The sequence below is a fragment of the Strigops habroptila genome, chromosome 5 (assembly GCF_004027225.2).
Source record: "Strigops habroptila isolate Jane chromosome 5, bStrHab1.2.pri, whole genome shotgun sequence".
Classification (NCBI taxonomy): Eukaryota; Metazoa; Chordata; class Aves; order Psittaciformes; family Psittacidae; genus Strigops; species Strigops habroptila.
In genome coordinates, this window is record NC_044281.2 from 47,231,417 (window position 1) to 47,253,243 (window position 21,827).

Genomic DNA, 21,827 nt, shown 5'->3' on the forward strand with positions numbered 1-21,827 from the left:
CTATGCTGCACTCTGAGTCCACAGCAGAAATGGGGTATGGCAGTGCTACAGAGGTGAGCTAACAAGGAGAAACAATCTGTATTGCACATGTACTGTAATGTACCAGCGTGGAGTATTTGCACTTAAGCCAACGTTTATCCAGAGAGTTCCTGAAAGTTCTGTGGATTATTCTTTCTTAACTTTGGGCTATTTTGTCTTATTTACAGTCATTAATCAACTTCATTTGATAATACCACAGAGAAGACCATGATAGTTGCTGTACCAAAACTTCTCTAGAGGAATGTGTGCTGCAGTCAGAACAGTAAAAGCCATTTCTTGACAACTCTGGTATTTTCATCAAAATTAGCAATTTTGTCTTTTGGCCAGATTCCATCCACTGCATGTTGGTGCTTTACTACATGGAAAGGTACAAAATACCTTTTCAAGGATTCCCACCTATACATGCAAACAGCGTTGAATTCAAAGGCCACTGAGTTAGTATCAGTGGAATAAGGTCTTGTTCAGGGTAACTGCGCACTGTGGAGAGGATTCATTCCATAAAGACACTTAAGAGAGCAGAATGGATCTGTAAGTCACTGATGTACAACACAAATGGGAATTTTGAAGGCATCCTGTACTTCGCTTTAATTGTTTCTTGTGGCTGAGGGCAGTGCAGGATTAGAGCTGCTGGAAAATTGCTGGTCTTCAAGTAAATTTGGGGCAGTGATTTAAAAGGGATCTACCACGTTTGGCGCTTAGTCTCTTGTTTAAAAGTCTGACTACTTACCTGAGATGTTGCAAGATAAAGCACTTTGTAAAAACTTAGTTGAGAAAGACAAAGGTGAAAAAGTATACTCAGAAGTAGCAGCTTTGATGCTTTTTTTAAACAGTTGTCAAATATGAGCAGCTCTAGATGAATGATAAATAATGATCTATCTAATGATAGATAAATAAAGAGGTGTGTGGGGGGTGTTTTACTGTAATTTAATAACTTTTTGTGGACCTTGAATTTGTGCTGAGCATTCCAATATGTCTTGTTTTCTCTGACTATCTCTGCAGTCTTTGCAGATATCTTTTATTCATACTTTGTAACTCCTGAGTAGTCTTAGCACACAAAGTTATATCTTAATTTACATTAAATTAGGGGGAATGTTTCTAGAAGAAGGAAACGTACATAATGAAATAATGTTCACCCATAATTTTTTGCTAATAAGCACTTGTATATTGCTTATGATAACAAAACCCAGTGGAAATAACCAGCTTGTAGATTCTACTTGCACTCTCTTGTTTGAAATTAAGTATAGCGTGAGCCTGAAGCAGGCTAGGTAGATTTTTGATGAAGCACAAACTCAAGACACATACCATGACAAAAGTGCATGGTAGAATGTCTCTGCTAATTTTGATAGAGGCCTTTAATGCTTTCTCATGATGCTTCTTCAGTGGGAAACCAGAGGTTGTGCTTGATAGGTCCCATTGTCTCTAGCTGGAGGGTATCACAAGAACTATCTTAACTTTTCTCAACACCCATTGAAGTAAGGGCACTTTCCTTGAAGGGACTGCAGATAGATTCACTGTACACTGCACAGGTATTGCAGAAACATGGTGCAGTTTTCTTCCATGCTTTTTCACATGCTGGGAAGCGCAGTGAGCCTTGATACAGCGTGACCACATCAGAAATGGCCATCCTGATCCTGACCACCACTCCTGGGCAGACATGGTGGCTCATCCCTATGGAGGTGCCCAACCTCTGAGGCTGAGGCTGCCCCAGCCACTCACCAGGTGGGGTGGCATGCCCCTGCCTGCCAAACCCAGGGGGATCCCCCTGACCCTGGCTCATCTTCCCACAGCTAGGCTTTTTTTTACCATTTCTTGTTCAGCCATCAGACAGTTACACCAAGTAGAGGGTTAGATATTTTACTTCCTGAGCCAGAATGTCTTGAGCTGCACAGCACTGCATAAGCAGCACTGCTTCCATCCTCTCCACCCTCCAAGCGGTGTCCGGGTATGAATGTTTGGAACATTGAGATGGTGTATTACCATAATTGCAGCCAGTAGTTTTGACAATTTTTCAACCAACTGGCAAGGCTGGGAATTATTGTGTCTTTCTAAGGGAAGAAAAGACACCATCCATCTTTTATATTCTTAGCATTCTTGCACTAATACAAAATACACTGAGATTATTTTGAAGAAGAACACTTTTAAATTCCTTTTCCCAAAGTTTACTTGATAATGCTGCCAGAAGTGGCTGTCTGTTAAAGGAAGAGGGAAGAGGAGTAAACAAGATAAAAAGCCACTCATCTTTATTTGCATTAGACATTTCAGAAAGTGCAGTTGCTGGGTAGGATTCAGTGGGAAAAGCTGCTTCAAGGGTATCAGAACATGAAGCTTTGTTTAGCTTAATTTTTTATTCAGTGAAGGGGGTAGGAATTGTAGGCAGGGAGGGCTTGGGACATGCTGCCTGGTTCCACTGATTGTGGATGATTGAGACCTTTTAGAGTCATTTTGCAGACAAAATAGGTCACAAGTCTTCTATAAGATAGGGCTTTTTCTGACTGAAGTTCGTCTTCATTAGTAAATCAAGTTGACTTCCAAAGTATTGTGCTAGTAAGGAAACAGAAAGTACATATGAATTTATTTTAATCACATGAATGAGTTAATCTCTGTTAATCTTAACCTTTCTGTTTTCACAAGTAATGCATAACATTTCTCTTGAAAACAAAACAATGTGAATAATACTTCTTGGAGCATATTTCAGTTTCCCCTCATATGCAGTTCCCAATCAAAGAAATCTAATTTAGGAAACTCCCTACTAGTATTTTAATTTAGAGAATATATTTTAAATTGCAGAATGTTTGTGTCCTGAAGGAATCTTGTATTTTTAAAGCAGGAAGCATAAAATCAAAATTAAATTCCAAAATCTGTAGACAGGAGCATATCAGACTAGTCCTACTGAGATTTTAGATGTTAGTTAAGAGATTCATTCTTTTCACTCATTAAGTTTAGAGGATAAATATTTATGTTTATATATTTTTTGGTTACAGATCTCAGTTTTCTGTTTGATAAGGAGTGAATGTTGAAAGCCCTCTAGCAATCTTGGGTTTATATGTGAGCAATACAGGTTTAAATGCTTCACAGACCTAAGGTTTTTTTAATGAATGTTCTCTACTGTAGAAGAAAAGATTGGTTTTTTCATTCACCATGCTCTATTCACAGTTTCTCTAATGCGGTGAACAAGCCGAGCTGTAAATGGCAAATCAGAAAATTAGTTTGGTTTAGTAAAGTGTTAGGTGTCTTTGAGTCCTGATGCAAGTGAAATGGAAATCAAATTAAACCTACCTGCCATTGGCTCTCCAAAGCTGCTTTATTTACGTTCTTTGAAAGCTCAGCAGAGTTAAACCAGCTCTGGAGGAATGCTGGGCACTGCCAAAGGTTCTTGGTACTGTAGAGAACTTTATGCATATGTGTGCACAGAATGCTTCATGGGATGAAGTGTCCTACCTCCAGGTAACAAAAAAAGGAGTAGAATACCTGAAGCCCAAGCAAAAAAAACCCCTCAACACCCAACCTAGTGGCCTTGCAGTCTGGGAAGGGCACGGAGCCACATTGCTCCCATGATGCAGGGGTCTCTGCCAGCACCAGGAGGTCACACCTGTCTCTGTTCTTCTTACCATGGTCTTCATATCGAACACGTAGGATAGGTTTTAATCATCTCTCAAATTTCTGTTGTTAATTTTCTCCTATATTTTACTGGAAAACAGGAAAAATGTATTATTTGTGAAGTGTTTTAATACCTCTACATTCACTTAGCAATTATTTAACCTAGAGCACATTCAGAACAGTTGTTTATTTTCTTTGAGCTCAAAAGATATTTAGACCCTTACCCTTAGCTTAGAAATGCAGTTTTCTTGAAAAATGGCATGTAGCACATGGCCACAATAAAAAATATGTTTGTTTGGGGTTTTTTCCACTTGAAGTACACGAATTGTTGAGGCAGAGTGCATTCATCCACATATACATTGCCTTTTTTATCCCTAGTATCAGTGTGCCGTTTTTCTGTTAATCAGTGATACATCAAGGATGTATCTGGTGTCACTCCATCGATGCAAGGTGTGAAGCTGGAAAGGTCAGAGGTGGAAGGACGAAGCTGTATTTTGTTCATGTCTTCCTGCACAATAGATGCATGCGTTTTAGGGGCACATGCTCTGCTTGGGGAAGGGGAGCACCTACCCTGTGCCAATGGGAGTTGCCTAAAAGAATACAGGCAAACACATTGTAAACCATGAAAACCATGAAAAAACATTGTAAACCATGAAAAATTGGTATTTTGTTGTGCCCACTCTAAATGGTGGACAGCTTCCTGACATCAGGGGGAATTTTTAATTTAAGTTTTCTAATTAGGACAAGTTTTGTGAGTTAGGATTTTTATTTAATGGGCTGTGCTAAAAGCTATCTGTATTTATTATAGAAATCATAAACTCCCCCCAAGCTCTCCTTTGCTTTGTCCTACTGACTTCAAGAGACGCGATCTGCCAAAGCTGAGTTTTCCCCACTGATCAGGAACTTCTAGCTACTGCTTGTGATTTCTGTCCTTTGTCTTGGAGTTAGTACCTCGGAGAAGGTGAAAGCATATTGCAATTGAGAAGTGCATCCTAAGATATATTTCCCTGGAGAACTGTTACAAGCTGTCAGAGCTAAGCACAGACCCAAGGCTCCAACAAGAGCAATCAAGGAGCTCTAAGTTGTTTCCTGAAAAATTTCAACTCCTTCAGTCTCTGTTTAGCTAATCATATAGTGTGTATAAATTATGATTCATCCTCTAAATGAGCTAAACCCTTCAGACCTCTAAATGGTCTTTGCAGTGTGCTAAAAATCTCAGTCTTTATTGTGAAATTATGTTTGTGGGGTTTTTATCAGTCAGAGCCCTTCCTAAAGATAAAAGAGATCCTAAAATACTTCTGTATAGAGATAAGAGGACACAGATGATTGCAGCCAGAGTGGTATCCCAGAGGGAGCAATCACAGCATCCTTATCTTTTCCCTACCACTCTGTACTGCACAGTTTCAGAGGCAGACTCCTGGCCTGGAGGAACAGTTTCTCTGACCTAATGCAGCCATAAATATGTAACATTTATATGTAATTTCATAAATAGCTACAATTATGTCTACATCACAATAATGAATGAAAATAGTGGTACCTATTACTCTTGATGTGACTCTTGCTATGATATGATATTCACAAGGCAATTGAAAAATCTTAAGATACTTTTTAATGCTTAAAAAAACCAGCTTAAGTTTAGCCTCTGCAAAACACCTGTAGTTTGGGAAATATTCCTCTGGCCCATTGATTTCCTTTTAATTGGACTAATCATTTCTGATTATTTCAATTCTTCAATAAAGCGATGATAATGCACTAAAATCTGCAAAATTGTCGCCCTTAGCTTTAAAACAGAAATGCCATATTGAACTTTCTTTGCCTTGTTGTGGATATAAAAATACGTATAAGAAGTTTTCTTTCTCTTTTTTAGGTCCTGAGGAAGCAGATTTTAAGTGTGCCCTGAATTACGTTAGCTGCATCGGTACAAACAAATGTATTCACTTGTCCCAACTCTGCAATGGTGTTTATGACTGTACTGATGGGTATGACGAAGGAGTACATTGCCGGGGTAAGTAAATTTGCTGAGGAAAAAACCGCTTTAACCTAGAATCTTCTACTCTATTTTCTTTTTGAGTTTAAAGAGAACCAACACTTTCTTCTTCTTGGGAATGCATATACAGATATATATATATAAAAACCCCAAGAGTGAATTGATAGAGGCGTATTTTAATATACATTGCAAGTTCATTTTACAACTATTTTGTGTGAAGAAAATGCAAGTAAAAAGCACATAAGGGTTTTCAGACTTTTTCCTTAACAGTTGCTAAGCATGTATGATTGAAATGGTTATACCAAAAGAAGGATGAGGAAGCTCTTTTTTTGGGAGCAAGGGCTAATCAGCACACTGTTTGCCAGAATATTTTTTTTTTCCTTTTTGTTTAAACAAAAAAGCCAAAGAAACCCACTGAAAAGTACATCAGATTTTCTGTGAGCATTATTTTGTGTTGAGGACTTGCTTTTGGGGGATTTTATTCTAATAATCTAGTATTTAAGAGTGCTGTTACCTAATTCTGGCAATGAGAAATCTTAAATAGAAATTGGAGGCCAACTTTTTTTAATACCTCAGCTCTGCTACTCAGAAGGCTTATTAAAGTTTGCCTTGGGGATAGTTATAAGGCTGCCATATTAATCCAAATCTGGCATACCACGAGTTATTAACATTAGTTATTTTCAAGCTGGAATTAATCAGTGTAATACTGCTGACTTCACAAAACCACAAATAGTTATTTTTGTATAACCAGGTGAGGATACAGGCTGTCATAAAATGTATGACAATTCTTATTCACAGAGATAAGAATAATTTCTTTTCTTGAAGGCTCTACTTTTGTGTAATCCTTGTTCAATGAGCATTACACAAAATCAGAATTTGTGTCAGCACATTGATTTTGGCACAGGCCCCAGCATGCAAAAACCCCAAAAAGTTAAACTGGCCAAAGCAGAATTTGGCCCATACTGAAGTTTTCCAAAGTTGCAGATGAGTGTATTTTAGAGAACAGTATTGATTCATTAAGTACTATTTATACGTATATTCCTCAACTCTCACGTTTGTATGAATTACTCTGGATTAAATGGTAGAGGATTAAGAACTTCCAGTGCTGAATAATTATTGCATTATAACTCTCTAGTATTTTTAGTGCATTTTAACCCTTTAAACTAGGAGATTAATGGAATCAGAAAAAATAGACTAAAAGTAAAATCCTATATTAATGTAAATTAAATATGTTTGTTTTTCATATGTAGCATTTTGTATATGTAGCCTGTACTCTGGAACATGATAGCACAATATAATACCAAATCATTATTCATGCTCTTTCAGTTTATGCTCAAATGTAAAGTTCGTGTGGATTCTCACTCCTTTACTATCATACCTGAATATGAAAACTTCCCAGTAGTAAAATTAACGTCTGCTCTGATAAATTACTGTAGAATTTAGTAAAATGTACTAAACAAACGTTTGGTCTAAACCACACGGAACACATAGGTAATGAAATTCTTTCCTTATATTTTATTAAGAATTTAAAGTTGTCTCCGAGCAACTCATCTAGTAAATGGTTAACAACTTGTTAATATTAGGTTTTGTAGCAATTACGTATTTTGACTTGCTTTTAAGAGACAGTTCTTGAAATCACTAATGGAAACATTTCTGTCAACAAAGCCAAAGAATATAGGAAACAAATTTTTTTCATTATGTTTGTGTAGTTTGATACTAACATTTGCCACTGATGTTCTATTATGATAGATTCCTATGTATTAGATATTTGGTATGAATGCAGTATAGTTGTAATTATCCTCTCTCTATGTGTGTCTATGTATCAGAACAATGCATGGGTGACTGCTGAGTCATTCTGTTGTGCTTTCTACGTCCTGAATACACGAGTCATGTTTAGATATCTGCGTGGCCAAAAGCTGCAAAGTTGCTTCAGAAACCTAGCCAAATAGTTGGCTTTTTCATGATATTAGCAACAAAACTGGCATTTTAAGTTTGTACCTCTTTAATTAGCATTGTTCATATTAATTTTTTGATTGAAGAAGAGTTTTAAATATTTAATAGCAAACATGTCAGTTGATTACAGAGCTGACTATATTAAAACAATCTATCGCTAGCGTCACTGATGGTGCTGTGTAAATAAGTCATGGTCTATACACCAGGAAAATAAGTTATGATATGAAGGGAAGGGGGGGAGGGAGATGACCATGGCAAAGACTGTTTCAGTGTACAGGTCACAACTCCACAGGGTGAAAGCTTCTAATAAAGCTGAAGAGCTAATAGACTATATGCATTCAGTAATTGGAACTAGACTAATTTCTTTTTCTAAATTTAACACATTAATTCATTACATCATGATCTTTTAGAGATATATTCAGGCCTGCACCTTTCCCTGGCAAGTAAAAATACGATCATATCTTCAGTGTGAAATGGTAATCTATGTGAAATTTCAAGGAAATAGTAGTAAATACAATGACATTCCTATCTCATCATCTTTTATTTCAGGCACATAAGCATTTTTGCTGGTGAACGTAATGCATAAATTCAGGAGGGGTTGTGGCAATATGAAATAAAAAATGTTTTATTATGTATAGTTGTTTCACATTATGTGTTTCAATGTCCTTCAGAAGAGAAGGGGTGCGTAGTTCATGGAAACTGAAACTCACAGCATATAATAGTGATAAGACATCTGTATTTGGTCATTTTTGATTCTTTACTATTTTTTTGACTACTTAAAGAATGCTTTAAAGAGGCTGAATAAGCAAGGAATCAAGGTATATACTAACCCCTCCTAAAAAGCGTAGGCTGGGGCTGGTCAGCTTTCTGAGAGTCTTCAGATTATTTCACTAGGATCCAATACTGCTGAATGGGGGAGTGAGTACCCACTGGTATTTGGAGTATTAATAAGGCTCAGGTAAAATTTACCAATGCCAAAACTAGACCAAAGCTTGAGTAGTTCTAGTAGAAGACAGATCTGGAGTTGCTCTTGATAGTTAAGCTTCTTTCTTTAACACAGTTTTTCAAGTTTCCGTTGAGAACCAGGTCTTTATTTCAGTTGCATTTTCAGCCACTTTTAAAGCTCAGCCATGCAATGAGGTGATACGTCTTCTGTCACAGAGAGTCATCAAATTATTGCAAGCTGAACTACTTAGCTCCAGGTCTTTCCTTCCCACGGTTCATCCCAGTCCTGTATCAGTGAGCCCTCGATGAGCTCACCAGGGGTATTGTCAGTATGGGACAGGACTAGTTTTGGTCAGGTAAAGCAGGTGTCATGTGCTACAGCTTGCTCCAGCCTCTGATTTTGTCGTCTTTTGAAGGTTAAAATACCTCTTTTTATTTATTCTGAAGGTTTTAGGAACAGCTTAGACAAATATCCATCACAGATTAGATGGAGTAACCTGGCCTTGCGTAGGTGAAGGATTAGATATATACTTATGATCATTTCATGAAAATGACAGTCGCATTCCCATGAATCTTAGAAAAGGTTTTTTATTGGGCTGCAGAGGTGATTTGTACAATTTTATAAATAAATACTTTATATATCTATATGTATATATATATATGGCAAAAACCTGAAGGTAACATGCCAAAATTGGGTTTTGGTCTGTCTCTGAGTTAGAGCTATTGAAAACTATCAGAATATAAAGATGTCCTTTTTCTAAATAACTTGAGAGATAAGAAATTATTAGTAGCTGCAAGAATAGTTATACTAATTCTGGATATTCCAGCCAGAAAAATCCTAAAGAGTGGAAAAAAAAGATGCTGGAGCAAATACTGTGCGTATCTTTGGCTTATGCCAATTTATCCTTAAATGGAACCATTATAGAGAAGCAAAACTGACAAAGAATTAAGAGGCCAAAGTAAGAGCCTAGTGAAGGCATGAATTACACACTGATGCTCTGACTTCAAATTGAAGTGTATTTTGCATGATATTACAGTACCCATTGCATTTCTATGGACAGTGGAAATACTGTGTCAAGTTTATCCATCCTACTTGAGAAAAAATAGTAATAGCATTAGCAATCTGCGCTTGCATTTCTCCAGTGCACACATTCACCATAAAGTACATTGAGATCTTATTAGTCTTCTGTCACAGCCCTGATATGGACTATGCTCTGTACTTTGGTTTGAGGATAGACACGCCAAGGCTTTGGGAAGGGGAAAGCAGGAGTGTTGTAGGGATTCCCTAGAAGTCTATTTGCACTAAAACTCTGAAGTGCAAAGAGTTGAGCAAGTTCTTGAGGATGCTTTCTCTCATTCTGGTTGCTGTTACTGATTAGCTACCAATAGTAATCTGGCCAGTATCCTGGCTCTGTGACATGCAGGAGTCACTGGACCAGGGCTCGGCATAGCTCAGGATATTGCTCTTCCTGGCTCTGAACCACAGCAGCTCCCCACTGAAGCTGGAGTTGCATGAAAATGTGGCTTTATCTTTTCCCATCTGAAATACTGATTATTCAGATTGCTTTTACCGTCTCATATTGAAAATCATCACAATAGCAAGACTGCAACACCCGAGAAAGCCCCTTGCTATTTGGAGAGTCACCCTATGTAAGGTATTTCCTGCATGTCTACCTGTCTGCCTGCGTAGTCCCGTGAACAAGATGAACCTGGGCATACAGGAGAAATCTGCATTACCTTAAGACCAAACGTCTTATGAAAATAAGTTCAAATTTTTGTTTGACATATTAACTGGATGTAACCCAACATATCTTAGTAGGTTAATTAAGAAAATCTAGGAGAGATCACAGAGGTTAAGATACTTTCTTTTTTCATTAAAACTTAAAGTTTGACTGAACATAACAGATCTCATAGAATCCTTCCATGTCATCATATTATTTGGATATTTTTATACTGTGATCTGAACCATAATTTCTAGTCAATAAAATATACAAAGGCAAACTCTGGATCACTCAATGTTAGGAAACTGCAGAGCAGACGTGCAGAAGATTTGGCCGAAAATTATGTTTGTAGCAGCCTACAATCAGAGTATTATTTTTCTGTTTAGGCTTTTTGAATGAATTGTTGTCATAAGACAACAATAAATGCTGCTATTACTGAATCATGTTTTTGTTCTGGCATTTCTACAGCTGGATCACTGGGAAATTTTAAGTAGTGTTTACCAGAGGGGAAAATACATATTTCAGAATTTTATGGAAAATTCAGGCCTTTCTAGAATGAAGCAAAATTATAAAACAAAGTTATGGAGCTACATATAGATTTTTGGTTGGTTTTTTTTCTTTCTTTCTTATGAAGTTGTGTAAGAAGGTAACAAAGAAAAGCTAAATTAGTCTAGAATTATAAATGTTCCCACCATTTTCTCATGAAACTGTTTCTAGAAGTAGCGCAGAAGATGTCCCTGTAAACTCATTTGATTTATTCTGGCAAGCTTTAAATTCAGTCATCCTTTAAGACTGTGATATACAAAGTGTCATATCAGGTTGCCGAATCCTTGAACCTCCAGGAAATCTCACAGTGCTCCTGATGTACCAGGGGGGCTGCTAAAACCATGAGGTAACATTCAAAATTATTCCCTTTGCAACTGCTTTGGGTTCTACATCAACTTTTCTGCTCGTTGTTATAAGACAGAATAGAGAAAAAAAGTGTAGGCAGTAAAATAAGATGATAATAGGTATTTTTGCTTTGGAATAGAGGTGCTAGTATGTAACTACATTTGTCTGGGCAAAGGCTTATTTTGCTTTTTTCCATTTTGTTGCATCTCCTCCTTATTTCACCATCCAAATATCCAATTTCTTGTGTATTACTCTCACATCTTCTTGCCTTAATAGAAAATTATGTGTATCATTGGAATTAGCCAAGGTCATTTAGTCTATTCTGCTGTCAAGACAAAGAAGTCATGGGCCTAGTGATTTAATAACTTTCTGTCAGAAAATCTTATTGCAGCAAAGCAAATGAAGGGTGGCTAGCAGGGGGATAGAGCCATTGAAGACATTAGAGTGATTTGATTTCATCCCACCTTTTATGGGCTGTTGCTAAAGAGATTTTTTAGGGCAGAATACACAAATGAACACCGTTGTTAAGGTACTAGCATTGCCTATGTGGCAAACCAAGTGTAGGATTTAAATGTTTGACCATATATGGTAATAATATACAATAATACATCATTATGTAGTACATAGCTTGTATATTGTTGTGCTTTTGTCCACTGAAGGTGTGCTGTATGTCTTGTCTCCTCCCAATCAGTATTTCCATTTCAAGTTGCAGTATTCATTTTCTTGAGAGAAAATTTTGGATACTGTTTGTTACTGGCAGAATTAAGTGTTGGTCCGGTATGGCTTCCCTGAATACAAGTACTGATTAGTCTTCTTATTTAGCACACATGTTTTAAATACATATACTTTCTTCAGGGTCATGAAAACCATGTTTACAACAGGAAGACCATGTTTACATGCAGTCTTGAATGGTGGCACTGTGGAGTTCTTTTTAATCTTCCTTATGAGAGAGAGGAGTAAATATTATAACTCATATTTCAGTTTTTCTATGATCCTGTTGCCTCATAAAATGCACATAATGTAGAAGAAATGTTAACATGTCATATTTTAAACATGAGAATGGTAGTTAAGAGAGCCAGTAGGTCATGATAGTAGTTAACTGGCTCAGGTTTAGGGCTACACAAACTTGATGAAAACAGCTATAGTCAGTGTCGAAGCGTATGCGATGGAATGATCTGAGAAGGCTTTGTTCTACTTTCCAGGGATTTCGGTTAAATGGTATTTATTGTTGCCTGCTGCTGTTGTTGCCTGCTCTTACTGTTTTGAGGCTGCCCTCTATTGAAAAAAGAAAACAGTTCTTACTATGAGCATCCCTTTGTCTGTTTTATTCAACAATTTTTGGTTATCTTTATGTTGTGTATAGTTATATGATTATTTTTCCCTGTTGGAGCTAAGCAAACTCTTTAAGGAATAGTCTTAAATAAGAAATGTAAGATACTTTTTGTACAAATAAATTTCAAAGGTGTTTTTTTTTTTTTTTTTTGGAAGGTAAATACTCTGGGCATAATCTCTATATCAGGAATTCCAGATATATTCACACGACAAAAAACTCGACACTTGTAAACTCACCCCGCAAGCAGGAGTTATAGCTGCTGCCTGACTCCTATTAGTTCACATCACAGAGTATATCTCACCTGCATTTTCAGAATATAGGTGTCAGAGGCAGCTTTTCAGAGAAGAGAAAGCAGGGGCTGACACCAAATGTTTATGAAACACTAGTAACCTTGAGTCATAGGGAGAATAATAGCACACGGTTTATATTTTTATTTTTATCTAGCTAGTGTCACCAATATTTGGGGTGCAGGGGATAAATTAGACATACTGAAATCTTATTTAGAAGACGTAATGTTTGGGTTTTTTTTCAGTTTCCTTTTGAGCATTTTTCCTTTTTCAGAATATACAGGAACTTTATACTTTACATCTATCGTGTAACAATTTAATTAATACTTCTTACATTAACTAATAGTAAAATTACATCTGATGAGGAAAAAATGCATCTGAGGCACCTGTCCATCAGTAAAATGTGGGATTGTTAAATTTCTATGGTCTCTTGCTCCAGTGACATTATTTGCCTATTCATTGCTCATGTCAACAGAGTTTTAAAATAATTGGGCAACCTGATGTTTAAAGTGAGGAAGAAAATAAAGTGAAACTCACATGCTGAAAAACATGGTGTTGGTCCTTCCAAAGCTGTTTATAAAGTTGACCTAAATTTACAGAATGATATCAAATTGAAGACAGAAAAGAAGAAAGAAAAGAGCAAATTCTGGGGCTAGCATCACATAATTTGTCAGAAGTGCAGTTGTCAGTTTTCTGCCTCAGGAGTCCTCCGCCACGCTAAATTATGAGACTCAGTTTCAAGTTCTTTCACACTCTGCCTGAGGGGACTTGACTTCCCAGCTCTTTATCTTCTCAAGGCGAATAAACAAATAAGCAAAGTACAAGATGTTCTATGTGGGGGATGCTTTTGTTCCTCATGGCACTCTTCGTGGAATAAACAGTTAAACATTTATTATAGTAAATACTTGAAGTTCCAGTGTGTTCATTTGAATTCTCATGGCAAAGAGTCATTTCTGGTCTCCCACTTGTTTCCATCTCGGCAGTTAGTTGGCATTGTTAACCAAAGAGGGTTAATTCTAGGAGTCCCACCTGGAACGCATATGCCTTTATACAACATCCACTTGCGTGGCCATTTACATACACTGTATTTTGCCTTTTCACACAGTACAGATTATAGCTGAAAAGAACTCATATTTTTTTCCTTTAGACAAGAACTTTAATTTCTTACTGCATCCCACTTCTTGCATTTTGCAGTTTTGAGCTCTTGAAACTGTATAATCAAAAAGTCTAAGTACTTTCCAAATTGTGTAATACAGTTCAAAATTAAAAGTTGCCATAATTTGTTAGACTATGATAAACAAGTTAAGATGTCACCAGCAATTTTAAGTGAGATTGATAATATTCAGTGGTGTGAAGAAGTTCACTTTGACAGTGTGAGAAATAACTCTTGGTCTTCCACTAGGAAGGAGGAGGATGCACAGAGCATACAAAAAATGGTTTTCAGAATTCATTATATCCTCTCTGGAAGATTTCAGTCATCTTTTCTCCACAAAAATCTGTGTCAAGAAAATGTAACTTAGTCTTTAAATCACAGGAGTAATGCCTAAAATTTGAGTTATCTGTGAAACGTACACATTAAAATACTGTAAGGTGAGATGGAAAGAGTTAAAAGTTGTGGGAGAAAGAAAATAAAAAGTGGTACCATGGGAAAGTACAGAGAGTAAATGGCAAGTAAAAAGGATCACTGGAAGCAATCAAGTAAGAACAGGTTGCCCAAAGCCATAAATGCGCCGTCCCTGACAGCGTTCAAGGCCAGGTTGGATAGGACCTTCGGTGACATGGTCTAGTGTGAGGCATCCCTGACCTTGGGAAGGGGGTTGGAACTAGATGATCTTAAGGTCCTTTCCAACCTAACTATTCTATGATTCTACGAAGGACAAAAACTGGGGAAAATACTGGGACCAGTCAGCAAGGTTCAGTAAAATCTTTTGTATGAGTACTAGTAGAGCAGACCTATTTTAAGTCAATACTCTCTATTTGGAAATACATGCGTCAAGAGTAGGAACATGTTCCCACTGCACTGACTCATATAAGAAAACAAGAGTTTGCCAGGAGACTCTGTAACCTAAGAATATTTTATCTTCCTGTGCATATGCAGCAGTACCAGTCTATGGCTCATCAGCATTTCTTTGTGGTTGTTACTCCATCTTCCTATGTGTCTCTGATTGTTGGTACTGGTCCTTTAGAACATCATAGATCTTACCAGAGTTGCTCCACATGCCACTTGTCCTGGCAGATAGTACACAACTTATGTTTTGAGTAGTCAAAAGTTATGATTTGTCATCATGTTCTTACAGATATTGAATGGAAGAAACTATTTATTTCCATACTACATTCTACCAACTTCCATTCCTTGAACTTTGGAGAGAGAGAGGCAAAATTCGCCTGAATTCCAAACTTTACGTTCAGAAAATTTTCAGATGACATAAAATGATACTGCTTCAGTCCTGTTCACTAAATAAATATGATAGATTTGTAATGAATGTGAATCACATATAATCTATACTGTTCGCATATAGCAGAATAGACTGATTAATAATTTCTACTAATACTGTTTTTTAAACCCAGTACATTATGCCAAGAAAATATAGACCTAATTTACCGCTCTCTGTGTAGATAATTTTCTCTCAAGTTAAGTTCATTAACAACTTCTTCAAGCGTGAAGACTCTTGTTAAAAAAAAAAATTGAAATAAGCAGTGTGCAAGAATCAAAAAATAAATTAGGGTGAGACCTGAATCCTAGTGGAATTAATGGCAACATTTCCATAATCTTAGGCTTCTATACTGGGCCTATCCAAACCAAAAAATGAGCTTAAATTTTTTTTAATCACTTGTATTCAGGAGCTGTTTAATCATTTACATATGCAAAAGGATGTATTTTTTTAGATTCCTTTTTTTTTTTTTTAAATGCTACATCTGGAGAAGAATGAAGCATATTTAAAGATCAGGATGTGATCGTGACCCATTCTGTGCAAAGCAATAGTGTTTTCTGGCATAGAACTGTTGAATAAGGCTGCTGTCATTGTATTGGCTGCAGAGTGTTGCTTTTTCACTGTGGAATATTGTGGCAGAACATATCCTATAAAGTCAAACTATCTGAGACTATATTTAGCATATTTCTAAAATATTTTATGTCTATTCAGTCATTCTAAAAATCCATTTAAAGGTACCAAAGTATTAAAAATGCTGTTTGGAAGATTGTAGAAAAATCGACCATTGTCAGCCTTCCCATTTTTCAAAGGAAGTGATGACCACAAAGATTAAAAAAGGGGAGCAATTAGCAGCAGAGCAGGTTATGATTCCAAAAATAGGTTTATCCAATGCACAGTGACACTTTTCTGCCCTCATCATGATGCAGCTTGTTTGCCACACTTATGTGAGCTGATGTCACATTCCGAGAACAAGATCAACCAAAGAGAAAAAGTCTGTATTTTAAAATAAAAGACTCAATTGTAGTAGTTTAAGCCCCAAACACATCTCTTTGCCCTGTATATAGAAGCTCAAAATACTCACTTATTAAGAACTATATATGGTCTTTTAAGCAAATGCACTTTGTAATTGTCAATTCAGCACTATTTGTTGCTGTCTGAGGTACTTTTTATTTTCTAATGGTCTTGCATATTTGATAGCCTCTTTCAAAATTATGCATCAGAAATAGGACCTGCCACTTGTTTAATTGACTTTTTCCCTCTTTTAATGATGTGCATCTCCTAGAATTTTAGCAGAAGCAAATCCAGCTACATATGGAAAAGGCAGCTGTTTGTATCAGGTGATGTATAAAGGTGATGGGATCCCAGCCAAAGCCTGCTGACCCCCAGAGGATCTCTTCGGAGTAGGGACACTGGAGCTGTGACCTATGTACTTTCGTCAAAGTAGATGTGTACGAGAGGAAATGTCCTCTGCTGAAGGACAGGAGCTGAAAAGCTCTGCCCCCTTTTCCGGGGATCTGGAGCATACTCTGCTTAGTCAGAAACTATTCCTTTCAGATTTTATTTCCCGCTCTTAGGGTAAAGCTCTGGTATTGAAGGAATAATCTCAATCTTTTTATTAATTTTGAACATGCTAATAAGGTGCTGCCATGGCATGTTGCCTCAGTGTTACTCTAAGACAGTTTCAGCAATTGCCCCAAAAGAATAGCTTGTTCCCTGGACTAGTTGTGTCTTAATTTCTGTAACCATTTGTTTAGTTGTATTCTTTGATATTGACTCTTATAATTTATTTATTAAAACCAAACTTCTTCATTTAATGAGCGTTCAAATTTTGATTTACTTGCCAAACTAAATTTTTGAACAAAAATAAAAACAATATGAAGTCACATTTATTTTGTATTTTGAAATATTTATGGTAAAACAGTTCTATCTAGGATCAAGGCATTGTAGAAAGTGACATACACTGACAGATTAAAAAAAGAATTCACAATTCAGAAGTAGGAAAACAGTTGTCTTTTAGCAAATTTGAGCTTTTTTACTTCATTGAAAGACAATGAAGTGGTAGAGGAATGGCATAAAACATTTACATGCAGGTATTTCTTAGGTTTCTACAGGAAAGGCGTCAATATAGTTTTAAATTTTCAAACTAACTGCACACTGGCATCAAGAGGATAAAACAGGATGGGAATAAGTTCTGTTCTACAAATTGTTATGTAAAATATGCAGTTACATAAAACCAAAACTGTTCAGACATCCTGTAGTACTGGCATTTAAAGTACATTGTAATTAAAAATACTTTTGTGAAGTGCAGCTGTTCTGCTTTCTGCCATGAACTGATGTTCATAATTTACATTAAAAATAATCAGAAAATTACTCATAAATTTAAGTGGACGTAGTGTGGAGCCCATACTGCTGCTTTCTGGTAAACTTGAATGTCTTATGATACATAAAAATGTAATGTGCTATACTAGTCCTCCAGGAAAACAAAGGTTTGCTTCCTGCCCTTAACATGGGAGCTGGATGTTTTGATTTTTAGAGAAAGAAGAAAACAAACCCAAACTGAATTCGTGTTGCTCATAATGTCTGATGTTAGAGGGACGGATAAAACACAGTGATCTTCAAACTGTAATTTCCCCCTCTTGAGCTTAATGGAAAAATGCTTTAAATAGCAGCATACCTTTTAGTGACACGGTGTGTATTATTTTTCAGATGAAGTAAAATGGGGATCATGGATGCTTCCTCTACTACTGAAAATGTTACTGGTTTCTACATATGTGTCCTATTTGAAGGGTTACAAAGGACAACTAGATGAAAGATAAAAAGATACTCTTACATGATCCCCACAGAAAATCAGGCTTTGTATTATTTGAAAAGTTTTTGTTTTGAAGTCCATCATTATGTGCCAGGTTTCTTGATGCTATCTTGAAACTGGTGTAAAGACATGAATCATTCCAGTGCTAAAGCTATTAAATTTGTGGGATGTAAAAACTAGCAAATATTTCCTTTTAAATGCAGAAATTCACAATCTCGTTATTTACATCCCTTAAAAAATCCATACATTACATTTAACATTCTGCCAATCCAGGAAATTTTTCCCTCCTGATGACAAAACAGTCTACAGCTGGGAAGAGCCATTTGCAAAATGCCTCATACTTTCATAGAATCCTAGAACGGTTCGGGTGGGAAGGGACCTTCAAGATGATCTAGCTCCAACCCCCAGACATGGGCAAGGACAGCAACTAGACCAGGTTGCTCAAAACCCCGTCCAACCTGACCTTGAACACTGCCAGGGATGGGGCAGCCACAGCTTCTCTGGGCAACCTGTGCCAGTGTCTTACCACTCTCACAGTAAAGAACTTCTTCCTTGTATCTAAATCTACCCTCTTTCAGTTTAAAGCTGTTTCCCCTTGTCCTTTCCCTATCTGCCCTTGTAAAAAATCCCTCTCCAGCATTCTTGTAGGCCTCTTTAGGTTCTGGGAGGCTAAGACTCATCACAAAGTCAGAAAGAACCCTTGCTGCATACCTAAGGATATACATAATATATATGTGATACAACTGTAAGGATGTACATAAATCATATGCAAGATCCCAGTATGCAGCAAGAGAGAGAAGCTGTGTGTAATGAGAATTCACATAGAGCTGCCCAGCAACTGGGCTATGTTGGACCCCAGCTCTATAGAAGTTTGTGTCTACCCTTACATAAAAGGAACCACAGTGCTTTCAAAGTATTTAGCCCTCCAGTAATTGTGTAAGGAAAGTTAGTATTTTGGTTTTAATAAAGCTGCTATCAGTGTTCACCAAAGGATCCAGGAAGCCCTTTTCAATATGTGGAGTATAAATGAAAGTAGGAATTGCTGTTGGCTTGTGTTAGCACTAGTTACAATCATCTTCCAAGTAAAAAGTAATGTGAATGAAATACAATTCTTGTTAACGGATACGTCTGCAGGCCTTTGCTTCTGACTTCAGCTGTGAAAGTGCTTCTCACATCTTTCTTTTTCCCCTAATGAAGGCACAGCTGTGCATTTAGGGACTTGACAAAGAGTGTGATTAGGAATTCTAGACATCCAAAATAATTTATCTGCCTTCAAAAAGAATTGTTGTTAGCGACTAATTCTTGGTGAGATTTTTTTTTGTCTCATGTTGTGGGCATTTTTGGTGGTAGAAGCACAGAAAAATTGTAGCAGCTTAGTAAAACTTCATCTTCCAGAATTTATATGGTGTTTCAATTTGATTTTGAGGCCTGGATGAACAAATCACATACTTCCATAAAATCTGAAAACATTTAGCTCAAACAGAAATTACTGGAGTTTCTTGGGTTTTGGTTGGTTTGGGTTTGTTTGGTTTTTTTGCCATTTCTTATGCATTGCTACGAGTTGTACTGCTTTTGGATTGTCATTACTGCCTCATGTGGGACACATTTTTGGGGCTAGCTGGATGACAGCTGTGAGTGAGAGATGTAAACAAGAGAAAAAGAACAGCCTTTAACTATGCTTGTTCTTTCCTAGTTTGAACACATACCAGCTGGAGTTTTCTCATAGTCATACCATACTCCCAAACATGGGAAAAGATGAGTAGGCAGTCAGAGACTCACTAACTTTCCCTTACACGTTCTCATCCTTGGTAGTAGTGTTTGCCTGTGGAGAGGTGGACTCTACTCAGCCATCCCATGCTGATTAGGTGCAGAGATGTCACTGTGCTGCAATCTTCTTTATCTGTAACACATGCTCTATTTTGAATTTCTATTAAAAAGCTTGCCATCCTATGTGGAAGAATTATTAATGTAGATGAGAAGTCTATTTGCGCTATGCAAAATATGTCAGAGATTTCCAAGGAGCTGACAGTGCTGATGTTCAACTACTGATCGTTGCCTCTCACTCTGGGAAGTCCTGTCATACCTGAAAGTTTGACCATAAATTAAGCTTGCGTATTTGTAATTCCACTCTTTTGGAAACTGTAATCAAAACAAACTTTAGCATTAGTAGTAAGATAATAATTAGGATATTATAGATTCTATTGCAGTTATGCTATATGTTTTTCTAAACACCTGATAATTTATGGACTTAGTGCAAGTAGACGCTGGAATTCAGCAGTCAGCCTGAGGCACAGCCTGAGCACTTACACTATTTTTACTTAGATTTTTCTCAGGTGAGCTACCAGTGAGCAAGACTTTTACATAAGTTGTTTTGGCACAATAAGTGGTTTTCCTGAACATAACAAATATGAAAATTTTTTATTGGTGACATATTATTGCCAACTTTGTGGAGGAAGGTATTTGCATCTGAATGTTAAAAATTACATTTTTTGGGGTGGAAAAATGTGTGTGTGAAAACAGTAACATGATAATTGATTTTTTTCCTTCTTGATAGACATTAGCAAACAACTTGGACAGTTTTTAAGAAAAAGCTAATCTAAATTGTTTTAAATTTTGCTGCATACAAAAGACAAATATTTGTAAACTAAAAATAAAAGGTGAATTTTTAAAACAATTTTGCATTAGCTTTTAAATAAGATGTCACAGAAACCCTCACTTATTAAATATGAAGAATATAGGCTTTCTGACTTACTAAATATGGAGAATATAGGCTTGCTCATTTTTTTCTTATGCTGATGCGTTTTAAGAAGAGAGTTGCAGAAACTTCCAATAAGTCCATGCTGCACATAGAAATGTTTAGTTTTGAGAAATTTCAGACAATATATTATAGAATTAGAATCTAGAATTTTGGAAAAAATAGAATTTATTAATTGTTATAAAGATTTTAAATAATCATTGGAAATTAATACTGCTTTTTAAAAATGATTTTAAGATTACCTGTATTTGGATCAGAGATGCCTTGTCTCTGTCATATTTTTGTGGTAACTCTGCTCTTCTATGCTACCTGCAAAGCACAATTAGTTGATGAACTTGGGAGAACGTAACAGTTGATCAAGTACATTCTGTCTATGGAGGGTGTGAAGGTGGTGCTGAGATGTATGAGACCAGGCAGGAAAACTCCCGAGGGTGAAGGAGAGCACTGTATTACTTGAAATAGTTCCTTGAAGAGTTCCTGTGGGGAATCCTCTTCCTGGTGCATCATTATTCTTCCTGGGGTGTTCTCCCCTCGTTTACTCTGGACAGACCATTCAGTGGCTAGGAAGTAACCACTGGTGCTGAGATATGAGTATCTCAGGTTCCTACAGGAACCTTTGAAAGCACATCTAATGTTACCTGGAGTAAAGAGCCATGCCATTGTAAAGAAGCTTACTAATTCTTTTTACTTCAATCCATATATGTTCTTTTTAAAGAGATGTGTGTCACATCAAGAGATGTGTTGATGTTCTGGAAGGACACAAAAAGGTCTAATTAGTCTGTATGAAGTGGAGTCCATGGCAGATTGGGCTGTTGCCTCTCATACTGGCCATCACATTTTCTGTCATGCATTATTTCCCTTTCAGTTTCCCCATGTAGCTGGTTTGCCAAGGATTAGAAGTTTTCTGTCACAGAGAAAAGTGACTTGATAGAGGGAATCTGATTTGTGGCTTGAACTCCTAGGTACTAAGGTAATAATTATTGCCTTATAATAATTATAGCTAGTCACTCCAGAGGCAATTATCACATACATAACTATGCATATAAGGGAAACCCAGTTGGTTATTACATGGAGTCAG

The 21,827-nt window shown here is 36.8% G+C and overlaps 1 protein-coding gene across 9 annotated transcripts in view; it reads left to right on the plus strand.

The window, feature by feature from the left end:
• Positions 1 to 21,827, plus strand: part of LRP1B (LDL receptor related protein 1B) — a 752,766-nt gene that overhangs the window by 294,565 nt on the left and 436,374 nt on the right. For all 9 annotated transcript variants that reach the window (XM_030487472.1, XM_030487474.1, XM_030487475.1 and 6 more), the window contains exon 2: positions 5,504 to 5,641. In XM_030487472.1, the coding sequence (XP_030343332.1) occupies positions 5,504 to 5,641 (138 nt within the window). The remainder of the gene's footprint in view (positions 1 to 5,503; positions 5,642 to 21,827) is intronic.